Consider the following 12,500-nt stretch of genomic DNA (forward strand, 5'->3'; position numbering starts at 1 on the left):
CTTAATTAGATTAATTAACAACTTTCGCCCCTGAATACTATCCAATCACACGAGTCTTCCTTGAGGTTTGAAATTGATTGGGTGCACAAAAAAGAACTTGCATTAATCCTTTTGCTCTTCAATATCAGAAAAGAAAAATTCATTTGATTTCATGGGAATTCAATAACATCTTAGGAAGTACATGTTCACGACTAAATGTTATTTTAATCATTCGTTGGTTCAATGGCGCAATGATGGTAATCCATCTTCAATAACATCATTATGGTGTCATTTTCTTTCCTGTAAAGTCTATTACGTGTTTGGAATAACAATAATATCAATAACACTGTCGTTTACATTTGTTGAGAGTCCTTTTTTGGCAAGTACATGTACACTTTAAACGCACACAAATTTAATGCAGCATGCCGCGAAGAAGAAATAGAATTCCAAACAAAATCCGTAGAAGAATTGTCAAAGCCTCTGAGGATATTAGGACAGACTACCTGTGAGTCACGGGCACATAGTGTGTGAATATGTACTTCCCAAGTTATGTAATTGTGTCCGCAACTCACAGCTATCTTCTGTGGAATCTTCAAGTCTTTGACGAGATGTTATTGAATTCCCGTAAAATAAAATGAATTTCTATTTTCGGTTAATGAAGGGCAAAGGGTGTTCTCGGTAGTGGTCGCACTCTTGGGGTCATTGTTGGAAGACATTCGTTGCTAAGCAACTAACTTACTATTCTTCTCACGAGCGCATTACACTCTTAAACCTAAAAAGTTGCTAGACGAAATGGTTGCAAAAGGTGCGAATTGATTAAAATTCGCGATAACTAACCAATCCTTGCAGCTGCAGATATTGTGTCGCCGTATTCATTGCGAACAACACATTTGTATGTTGCCTGATCCGAGGGCTCAAACTGACTAATTTCATACTCGCTGGTCACTTGGTCTGTGGTGATATTAGAGGTGGAATTTATAATGACGTTATCCTTGTACCATGTGATCTGCGGGAGAGGCAATCCTTTGGCGGAGCAGTTGACTCGTACAGAATCTCTAATGTTGGGTACTGTGATTAAAGTCGCCGGCTTAGAGGTGAAAACAGGAGATTCTGAGAAAATTAAAGGCAAAAGACTTAGTGGTCATACATGCCTCATAAGACTATATATAAAATTTGGCATAATATCGAGCAGGGAAAGGTTCCTGGGAAATGGCTTGGTTAAGAGTCTATAAATCTAAATTTAACCTAATTTCTTTAATTTTATTGGGAATAAGGAAAGGGAACCTTGGAATCACTTTTAACGCTCACTTTACTTTAAAGTTCTTTTCCTCTGCATGGATATGCTTTAATGAACCCGCTTCATTTACAGCTACAAATAATTCAAACCAAAACTATTCCGCAGGTAAGCTACGCTCTTTATAGCTGCATGGAGGAGTCATGCCCAGTAAAGGAAGACATAAACATCCCGATTGGGATAGGAAAAAATAGATCTGCTGAAAGGCATGGAAATAACGGACCTTTATCATGGATGACTGTCGTTTTACAACCTGCCGACGGCAAATACCATGCAGCACTTCAAAAGCCCAAATTTCGTTATTATATTGTGTAAGACCTTTCTCGTTTTGTTTTTCCAGCGGACTTAATTCATGTACCCGAGGTCTTGAAAACAAAACGCTTCATAACAGAAGCAGAATAAGGGTCCCGCCAAATTATGGCCAATCAGATTGGCCCTGATGACCACAACGCGTATGATTGATTGGTCTGCACGAAGGATTGCTCTTGCTTTAATGCAAAGTCATGAACCGTGCAAAGAACACAATACCGCCACGCTTTGTTCACGCAAAAATCTAGAAGTAGCTGTCCTAAAGGCCGGGACACACTAGGCGACAAGTCGCAGCGACATGTCTCTGCGACAAGTCGCTCCGTGTGTACTACTTGCAAAACAAGTCGCTGCGACACGACGCCTGTTCGGTGCGCACGCAGTGATCTCGTACGAGGGGGAATGTGAACTAGTTTTCTAATTCAATATGGCAGACCATATGACGCTCTCTCATTGGTTCATTTATATTTTGTCGCAGCGACTTGTTGCCGGAAGTGTACACACGATGCGACAACGCTGCTTCCGCTAATTTTGTTGCTGCAATAAGTCGCACGAATTCAAACTGGTTTGAATTCGTGCGACTGATCCCGGCGACAAAATTCTGCCGCAGCGACACTGATTTTCATGAAATTAACCGTGCCACACAATGCGAATTGTTGCGGCGACTTGTCCCCGCGACGTGTCGCAGCGACTTATCGCTTAGTGTACCGTGTGTACACTTCCGGCAACAAGTCGCTGCGACAAAATATAAATGAACCAATGAGAGAGCGTCATATGGTCAGCCATATTGAATTAGAAAACTAGTTCACATTCCCCTTCATACGAGATCACTGCATGCGCACCGAACAGGCGTCGTGTCGCAGCCACGACTTGTTTTGCAAGAAGTACACACGGAGGAACTTGTCGCAGAGAGCTGTCGCTGTGACTGGTCGTCTAGTGAGTCCCCGTTAAAAGTAGATAATAGGGAGCTTTAGCCTCGACAACTGCGACGGCAACGAGAACGTCACACATTTGCATATTTGGTAAGCAAAAGCAATTGCTTTGCACGCCCTGCTCGTACATCTTTTCATTTCTGTCTATTTCTTTGCCGTCGTCAGCAAAACAAGAACGTTAAATGACCAAATCTTGAGGTTTTAGGGAGAACGTCAGCGCTTTAGGATAAATTCTTCCCTAAACTATTGCCGTTCATGCTAGTTTCGTTCTTGAGGGTTTGTCACACCTTTGTCACGTTAAAATGCTTGGAACAGTCGCAAAGCGATTACAATGACGCGGATTCACGTTTAACGACGACGTTCTCGTTGCCGTTGCCGTCGTCGTTGCGAAAGCTCCCTAATATAAAAAACTGATGAGCCGCATTCCATCGTAGATAGAGACTTCTGGGTTATGGATTTTTCTGTTCATAACTATTTTAATCATAGTTCCATGCTGCTTTGGCCCTTCAATGTCCTTCAATACCAAGCAATTGCTTCAAAAGACTGCCATTTCAGTTTTCAGTAACTCACCAATTGGTTTCGCTTTAAGGAAAGTTCCGTGAATAATCATCCCATATTTGTTTGTTGCTGTACAGAAATAGATTCCACCATCACCGACCGCAGTGCTGGTGATTAAAAGACTGTCTTTACTGGTCACAGTTCGGTTATGAGGTAATGGTGTTGCTGGTGATCTGGCCCAGTTCACCTCAGGGGTTGGGTTACCAAGAACATTACATTGCAGCTTCGTCTCTTTGCCCAAATAACCAACGACTTGACCAGGTGGAGACTTGGGAAACCGTGGGGCACCTACAGACGAGGGAAGCGCAAAATTGGTGACTATCATAATGAAAAGCGGTTTAATTTCAGATTGTTTCTTGTCATGAAGATGGCAGACGGAGAGCCTAATTCGTCGAAAACATACAAGAATCGATTTCGTCAGATTAACCAAAAAAGTGACATGTTTCGATGATTTCATGTCATCATTCCCAACATCATCTTGTATTATATGGCTCGAGCTTGTTGCCGATATAACGAGCGGTTTGATTGCCTGAATGTAAGTGGAAGGATTTTATGACATTAATGCCCACAAACCTGTTAGGAATCAGGTAGATGCAGGACAAAAACCAAAGGAAATTTTATGTAGGACCAATTGGCGCTTCCCTGTATTTTTTGACATTTGTTTCTCCCTTGATTCTTTAGAATGTCGACCACATTTACCAAACCAAATTGCAATCATTTGTCTCGAATATAAATAATCTGACAGAGTAAGCGTCAGTGCGATTTCAAACAAGAAATTAACTGATGAGCGTTCGCATTACCCGAATATTAAGTGATCGCTTCCGCTTAAACCAACAATGATGCCAGGCCTGCTACTGTGAAGCAAATCACTAAAGATTGTAAAAACCTTGAATGATCCGTCTTTTCAGGAACATCTCAAACCTAGGCCTTCAACTGTATTAACCGAGCGATAGGCCTCAGTTTGAGATTTTCCTGTTAAGACCTCACTCTCAGTAAATCAATAGTTAAATTAAATGCAGTACAGGGAATCCAATCCACTATCCATTCATGGCATCAATTCTTATAAAAGGCAAATAAATAAATAAAAAATAAAAGAAAGAAAACAAAAAAAAAAATAACGTTTCGACTCTATCCTGACGGTCGTTATTGAGTGAAAAAAATTATACAAGAAAAATTCTATAAATACTACAATGAACAGTAGTTAAAAAAACCGATTGTTTAGTATTATGAATGGTCTTTATCAGGAAAATCAAGTCTAATCTGAATATAAAAACGGACTCTGAAATTACTAAGTTTTCTTTTGGTTGGCCACTTGATTAGCTTTTATTGTTTTCAGTAACCAAAGATTTATTCTTGTATAGTTTTTAACTCGATAATGACGCTACGATAGCGTGGAGACGTCATGTTGTTTTGGGGGTTTTTAACGATCTAATTTTAAAATTCTTTTATCAAATGTACTGTAGTATTTTTCGATGGTCAAATGTATGCCAAAGACACTTCTTCTAGGAACAAAAACTTGGCGTTTTTTAAACCCAGCACTGAAATTTGATATTGTTTCCGGTTCATTTCCTGTCTAAAGTTTATAACGGCATAAATGAATACAAACCGGCTCACCTAAAACAACAAGGTCTACTTTTGTTTCTTGGATACCAAACAAATTTTCAGCTCGGCACGTGATCATCCCCTGATCTTCGAAGCGGGCGGCCCTAATCTCGAAGATTTTATCTGTAATGTTAAATCGGCTTCTATCCCGGTAATCTTGACCATGCATTGACCACGTGATCTTTGGAGCTGGATTACCGGATACAGAAATTTCCAGCGACAGATTTTCCCCTTCTCTTACAGAGACGAGCGAAGGAGTCTTTGTCACAAATCGAGGAGGACCTGTTGGTATAACAGATATTTTATCAGACTAAGTGTAAGCTTGATATGTTTTTGAAGAACTAGAGTGTTTTCGCTCATGTGACCAAAAGCCATATTTGCATTCTAAAACAAAAGGAAGAATTTTCATAAAAATGGAGTGCAATGGCGTAAGGTATGGAGCTACTAAGAAAGAGATAATTATTCAGTTCACAATGTTTACTCACCAAAGTTTGTTACCATCATTTTCTTGACCAAATTTTCAATAAACGTTTCATTGGCACTTGTTCCTGGAATCCCTGGTTTACCTGTTTTTCCATCAGTGCCTTTGTGACCACGACGACCACGTGAACCTGGTAGTCCTGTGCTGCCTCGGGGACCTGGTTTTCCTGCTGGACCCGGTGAACCTGGCCCTCCGCGAGGGCCTCGGGGACCTTATGAAAGAAGAAGAAACAATTCTGACATAGCTTCCGTTTACATTCCTTAGATCGACTCCCGCATCAATGGGTGCTCAGTTGCATCGCAGGTAAGGTAACGTTGCAGAAACAAACGGGAAACGGGAAACCCGGAAAACCTGGCTCTCATTTTATGCAACACAGTAGTCTACAAAGAATTCCACTTTGTGTATTCACCCGGAGGAGGATTAGGGGGGGGGGGGGGGGGGACAACTCCCTTATATGAGTATATAGGTGTGTGTGGTCTTAAAAGGTATGGTGTTTTAGCCGATTTGGTCTGAAATAGGGTATCGATTTTGACCATTTTGGTCCGAAATAGGGTATAGTTTGTTCATTCATAGTCTTGAATTGGGTATGTTTTTAAAAAGAAGCTTCGAATTCTTCTTCATCATTAGGCGATAAGACCATCAACACAGCCCTTCTCAAATTATTAAGCCAACCGTGTAAAAGCTGAAATAATGTCTGAAAATAGGTCTGAAATAGGATAGCAAAAATCGTAGACTTTGGTCTGAATTAGGGTAAGGGTTTTAGCAAGGGGGCTGCACACTCCCACCCCATTTTTCTGGGAGTACACCTCCCCCCCCCCCCCCCCGGGGTTTTATTCAACAAGATTCGAGTGATCGTTGTTCGCAGTTGGATTCCTTGAGCTTTAGCCAAGAGTTCTTCATGAGATTAAATTCACTTCATTGTTCTCTCGAGATATAGGAGAAGGTCTATTTTCAATCAGTCTTATCTAGTAATCCGAGGTGAAAGCAAATCTGTGCGAATGTTCGCTTCACAGAGAAGCAGAGTTGCCACTGAGATGGTGTTAAACTCTACAACCGATGCAACACCATAGCTTTTTGTAAACATTAATTAACCTCTTCATTTGTCGAAGAGTAAGGTAGTTTACCTATATTCGTTCAAGCTCGTTCACGGTTGATATGCCATGTCTGATGTGTTCTTATATGACTTGTAAATGACCTCAGTCAGTTTTAACAAAGAGGGCATGGCACGTTTTTCGAGTAGACAAAACACCACAATGAATACAAGCTATTTTAGCGTTGCTCTGCAATAAATGGGGTAGGGAGAAGGGCAAGCAGGGATAAGACTGTATGAAGGTAAGTAAATAACACAATCCAAAATTTTGTGTTTTTTCTTACAGTTCACGGTACGGTGATATTCATTCACCTTGCATCTTTTAACTGTTGGCTTGTCAAAATTGAATCTGGTGGACTAATCGATATCTATGAAAACCTTTAAAAATTCTTGCACTGCTCCAATAAGTTGTATTTCTTAGACTTCATGTATCAAATACGATTGTCATGCCATTGTTAATTTAGCTGGCCGATTTTTAGATTGAAAGAGATTCTGAAGCGAATTTTGCTTACCTCCATTTTCTTCTTTTGATGCGTCCTTAGTCTAAAATTACTGAAAAGCGCTCTATCTTATAAATTTCTTTGTAGGATAACTCACTAAAGAAAGAGGGCATTTTGCGAATGCAGAACACCCCAGAAAGTGGAGCATCCCTATCCCACTCTTAACCCCCAATTTGAAACCAATCTCCAATTTGAAGCCTTTCATAAAAAGCTCTGATAACGAGCCAATTATTAGCCATCAAAAACTGATAAATTCTTTGGTGGCAAACTCGCTAATAATAGCGGACATTTTTTGTAAACCTTCAAATTTTGAAAGCATCAATGCTCAGAGCGCATTCAAATTTTCAGAGATAGTTTATTATACAGTGCACTTTCAACATTAAGTCCCTCATTGTCGACTGACTGATTATAAAACGATAGTGCTTAATGAGGCAAAACATTATAAACCAAAGATTCCCCTATTTCCCCATCGGCGCCTACCCTCTTCCCGGAGTCCCTTTGGGCTGCTCAGTGTTCGGAGGCTGGCATAGGAGAACTCTCGGCGTCAGCCAATCAGCATTCAGTAATTTTTTCCCGTATGTGATGACATATACAATGCCTAAAAAGTGCAGGTTGTGTCCCTGACAGAGTCAATACCATTCACCGATCGGTGGAATAACTAAGGTAACAATTTAGCGTGGGTTTCAGTTTGTAGACGTAAAATTCCCCATGCACAGTTTCGGACCTTGATGTAAGTCGAGTAAGACACCTTGAACTTCATGAGTGAGTAAAACACACTTTGCGATTGACATCCCATCTAAAACGGATGGATGACTTTCGGTTAACCACCCTCGATAATTGGTGTCACAGTGGCGGGAACTTCCAGATCGGTAAGTTGTGGCCATTACTGTACCGATTAAGAACCTGTACCAGACCTCTGTCAGGCGATGGTCACACTTGTAAACATTTGAACCATAAATGTTGAAATAATATCTCGTTGGATCATCAATCGTCAGGTGACGAACACATTCTGGTTTATCAGTACTTGCACTGATCAACACAAGGCGGGTTCATACAAACTATTCAATCTCTATTTTAATTACTAAGATTTTTGTGGAGGATAATGTAGAATTGTACATGGTAAACCTTTCGTTCCCTTGTAATTGTACTGCGCCTTCTTAACTAGAAACCTCCGAAAGTAAACCGTAGCTTAGCCGAGAAGCTGATGGTAGCGAAAAAGGATACCAAGAAGAAGACAGTAAATGTGAGTACCACTTTCTCGTGAAAACAGTGATGTCGAAATATCATTCATTGTCTTTTAATGTTATTTTGTGTGTGCGGTTTCGTCAACTACTCAGTTCAATGAGCCCTATTTTTTCCGAAAGGGACTCTTAAGACTAAAATATTCGTAATTGTCTCACTAGAGAAGAACAAATCATCTGGACGGCGTCGTCGTCTCAGCGGACAAAATCACGCGGGGGCCACGGTCAAACTCTTATTTTGACCGTGAGTTTGGTCGTCTATGGGGATTGTTTTTCAAGGTCGATTTGTTTTTTTGGGACCGGTTGCTCGAAGCTTGGTTAGCGCTAACCGTTGGTTAAGGGGTATTAAAACCCATAGATTTCCATGGCATTGAACGCGGTTAGCACCACAAGAAAAAGTGCCGGTTGCATTTTAAAGAGAATTGAACTAGCTTAGAGAGAGTTGTGGTTCATGATGGAACATCTCAATAGCTGGGGAAATTAATTTTGCTGTTATAAGAACTTTCATTTTGTCCGTTTTGATATGAATTTACAACCGTACGACCAACATCAGGTAAATTGTCCGTCTAGAATTTACATTAGACGAGCAAATCTTCGGTCAATTTGTCATTCGATTCAAGCTCCTAGTGTGAATCGGCGATTGTTGTTAATTGTTGCTTTGACGAGTAGGTCCTTTGCAGATTTGGCAGATTTGGCAGAGTGCAGTGCCCTTCCGCACTTTGCAGTGTTATAGTGTAATTTCTTTGGTATTGCACTTGTAATATACCCTGCGACAAGAGGTTCTTCATTCTTCCTGGATAAGTCGGAATGTCAGGGTTAAGTCGGAAAGATCATTCCGGAATTCTTCAATTTTATTTAGATTTCTTGCATTAGAACATCAAGGCAATCATTATCAACCCTGGCAATAGTTATTTCCTCTTTGTAAGCGGGCGTCTTGTTTTCAGACCACTGACGTCAGTAATCCGTTGGGAGATGACAGGTTCTCCGCCATGTTTACTAATCCAGACTTTCAGGTGGATGAAGCAAGTGAGGTGAGTTGTGGGTCTATGTAGCTGGTAGTTAATCCGCAATTGTCAGCATAGCTAATATTCTTTAATTCTTTAAACCGTCCAATTAAGGATTAATTTGGATAGTTTCAGATACGGTTTTCCTTTAAAAACAGGCAAACTGTCCAATTTAGAAAATATAGGACAGTTTGACTTAAGCCAATCAAATCTCAGAAAATACAATAGGTAATAGGAACTAGCCAATCAGCACAAAGCATAGCATTAGCGCTGTTGTCTCTGTTTGTGGTAGTTGACAATGGTGGACTTTTGCCACGGAGATTTGCCAATTTTTTCCATTTCTCAGGACGTTTTCAGCGATATTTCCGCAAATGAGAGATATCCTACGTTGCCGGAAGAAGAGCTTGCCAACCTGAGAGGAAAGAACCACAGTGTAACGAAGCGAGAAAGTTGGAAGATATCCCTCGTCATGAGCTACATGCAGTTCTTTGCCCGGTTTTTTCGCTGAAATTATAGTATTTTGCGAGATGGTGAATTTGCAAATTGAAGGCAACAACTTGAAGCGAGTGCAGGGTTACGGTGTGAGAGAAAAGGGGCAAGACAATTTATACAAGGAAGTCATAATCTTGATTTTCCCAGCACTGCATGGTTGAAAACCCCAAAAAGCAGGAGGCGACTGGTTTTGGCCATTTTTGCAAATCGTAGAAAATCACCAGCGACGAATTGTTGTAGTGATCGGAATGGAACGAGATTAGAACCCAGGCGAATGCAAGTGCGGCATCCTAATTTGGTCATTTCCCGCGTTATCCAAGTCTTTCAGTGTTTCATTAGCATTTCTTATTTCTTTTGTTTAATATTTTGGTATGGTTTTAGTAGCAAGCCATGATCTTCATTGTACCTCACGAGAGTTGCTACATAAACCGCCCTCCCTCCGCCCCACTCACTGATAAGAGCTGTTGAGTTACTATTACCTTGCTGTCGTGAAGATAATTTACTAAAACACTGACATTTACAACTGGAGAAACCCTTCGTCATAGCAGAAACTTTCCCCCTTTTTTGCGGTCATCAGATTTCCTATTTTTGTATTTTACTGCGTGCGTCGTCATGTTGTCTCGAGTTCCGCGGAGAACACAAGACAGTTTTCAACGAATACAACAAACCGAATGGTGCACAGTTCGCTTCTTCTATTAAGGCCATTCTCCAGATGTAAAAGTAGCAAAAATGATGTGTATCAAGCTGATTCGTCCAGTTGTGTCCAAACAAGACAAAGAGAGACAAAAACGATACAAAAAAGAAAAAGAGGGGTTACTTGAACAATTCGATGAAATTGAGGTAAGCCGCTTATTGCTTCATCTCTATCTCAGAATATTTATCAGAATTGACGGACTCGTAGAAAAAGAATATGCGTAACGAGTTAACAGTTTAGCAACTGCTTCATTTGCTTCTGTGACCGCGATCATGACAATCAGTTGATTCCATCGTCATAAGCACCTCATTTTTGTGGTTCATGTATCAGTGTAAGTAATCCGTTGTTCATTGTTTTGTTTTTAATGATGAAATGGTATATGAAATGAATCATATGAACTGCGGATATGAAATCAAGTGAAGCTATGATCTTCGCAGTTACGAACGCAATTTTTACAATTGCGTAGAGAAGCCTGAAAAATTCAGGACTTCAACGGGGTTTGAACCCGTGACCTCGCGATTCTGGTGCGACGCTCTAACCAACTGAGCTATGGAGCCACTGACGTTGGGAGCTGGTCATTTGTTGGTTCTAATGGTCCCGTGAGGAATGAATCAATGATGAAATGGTATATGAAATGAATCATATGAACTGCGGATATGAAATCAAGTGAAGCTATGATCTTCGCAGTTACGAACGCAATTTTTACAATTGCGTAGAGAAGCCTGAAAAATTCAGGACTTCAACGGGGTTTGAACCCGTGACCTCGCGATTCTGGTGCAACGCTCTAACCAACTGAGCTATGGAGCCACTGACGTTGGGAGCTGGTCATTTGTGGGTTCTAATGGTTGAAGTCCCAAAGAACTATTTACGACTAAATATTGTGAGAAGGGGCCAAAGGAAGTACGTTTCCCTCAGTTATTTAATAGACTACGAGAAGTCCCTCTTTCGCCGCTTATTTAGTCGCACGCGAGGAAAAGACAAGCAAGAAATTCGAATCCAGATATCGCGCGACCATCAGCGGTCGACTAACTAAGCGACGAAAGAGGGACTGCTCCTAGTCTAGTTATTTAAAGACCTTGTTCGTGTTGTCCGGCCGGTCTTCGAACCCGAGGCCTCTCGCACGAAAGTCGAGTGCTCTCTCCACTGAGCCATCTGGTGGTCGGTCGTTTGAAGGTTTGATTTCTTGTGCAGGAACCCGAGGGCCGTCCGAGCGAGGAGGAATCAAGCAGCTCAGAAGATGAAAGGGAATGGCGCGAGGAACTGAAGAAACAGCGAAAAGAAGACAGAAAAAACGAGGAGAGACCAGTGCTGAGCAAACCGAAATTTTACGAACTTAAATCAGGAGAGAACTTTACAACTGTGAAATCAGCGAAATCAACAGCAGCCTTGAAGGAAAAGAAGTTAGTTTCTGTTTTAACCATATTAATGTTAAGGGCACATCTTGGTACTCGGCACCTCTCCGAAATTGTCCCTTTTGATTGAAATTTCACTTTTTTAATGGCTTTGGATGACGGGAAAAGTGGTCATACTTTGATCCATAACCGAGCAATGAAGGGGAATGGTTTCTATACCGGGTTGACGTCACACATTAATTTGCATTGAGATAACTCGTTGAAACAGCGATGAAAATTAATTTGTGACGTCAACACGGTATCGAACCCATTTCCCTTCATTGCTCGGTTATTGATCAAAGTGTGACCACTTTTCCCATCTTTCAAAGCCAATAAAAAAGTGAAATTTCAATCTAAAGGTTCTAAAAAAAAACCACAATGTATTTGGACGATTTCAGAGAATAAGTGAAGTGGAAAAGTGAATGGAGGTGATAGCCACTTCAATTCTATCGAAATTGGTCTACAGAGCTTTTTCACTCACGTGACCAGCAGCCATACTGGCTTTCTGAAACAAAAGATAGTATTTGAATAAAAATAGAATTCAATTCCCGGAGGATTAGTTTGGTACACCATCATGGCCGCCATTTCCTTGTTTTGGAACACTAACATGGCTGCCGTAACGTTATGTGAAACGCTCTGTACGTGATTTGTAATCAACCTCTGGATGCAAAGAAAAATCCCTCTGGTAGAATGTACAAATGCTTGATGAAGCACAAAAGGTGACAATAAGAGATGTATTGGTAAAGAGTGATTTGTCGGCAAAAGCGTAAAAAGTGCAGGTTTTGTCCCTGAGTCAATACCATTCACCAATTGGTGCAATAACGAAGGTTACAAACTGGTGTGGGTTTCAGTTTGTAGACGTAGAATTTCCCACAGTTTCGGACCTTGATGTAAGTCGAGTACGGACACCTTGAACTTGATGAGTGCGCAAAACAA

At 40.9% G+C, this 12,500-nt stretch overlaps 3 protein-coding genes across 3 annotated transcripts in view; 1 reads left to right on the forward strand and 2 right to left on the reverse strand.

Annotated features, from left to right (window-relative positions):
• LOC137976188 (immunoglobulin superfamily DCC subclass member 3-like) overlaps positions 1–5,472 on the reverse strand; it is an 11,720-nt gene extending 6,248 nt beyond the window's left edge. The window contains exons 1-4 of the mRNA XM_068823483.1: positions 5,157–5,472; positions 4,684–4,953; positions 3,082–3,357; positions 817–1,089 (exon numbers count right to left, since the gene is read on the reverse strand). Of these exons, the coding sequence (XP_068679584.1) occupies positions 817–1,089; positions 3,082–3,357; positions 4,684–4,953; positions 5,157–5,175 (838 nt within the window). The 5' untranslated portion in view covers positions 5,176–5,472. The remainder of the gene's footprint in view (positions 1–816; positions 1,090–3,081; positions 3,358–4,683; positions 4,954–5,156) is intronic.
• Positions 5,473–10,081: 4,609 nt separating this feature from the next.
• Positions 10,082–12,500, forward strand: part of LOC137976190 (nucleolar protein 10-like) — a 26,313-nt gene continuing 23,894 nt past the window's right edge. The window contains exons 1-2 of the mRNA XM_068823486.1: positions 10,082–10,319; positions 11,365–11,573. Of these exons, the coding sequence (XP_068679587.1) occupies positions 10,209–10,319; positions 11,365–11,573 (320 nt within the window). The 5' untranslated portion in view covers positions 10,082–10,208. The remainder of the gene's footprint in view (positions 10,320–11,364; positions 11,574–12,500) is intronic.
• The window catches only part of LOC137976180 (uncharacterized), a 13,003-nt gene continuing 11,984 nt past the window's right edge, over positions 11,482–12,500 (reverse strand). The window contains exon 10 of the mRNA XM_068823471.1: positions 11,482–12,500. This exon is cut by the window's right edge and continues 250 nt beyond it. Coding sequence (XP_068679572.1) covers positions 12,368–12,500 — 133 coding nt within the window. The 3' untranslated portion in view covers positions 11,482–12,367.

Source organism: Montipora foliosa, chromosome 11, assembly GCF_036669935.1.
Source record: "Montipora foliosa isolate CH-2021 chromosome 11, ASM3666993v2, whole genome shotgun sequence".
NCBI lineage: Eukaryota > Metazoa > Cnidaria > Anthozoa > Scleractinia > Acroporidae > Montipora > Montipora foliosa.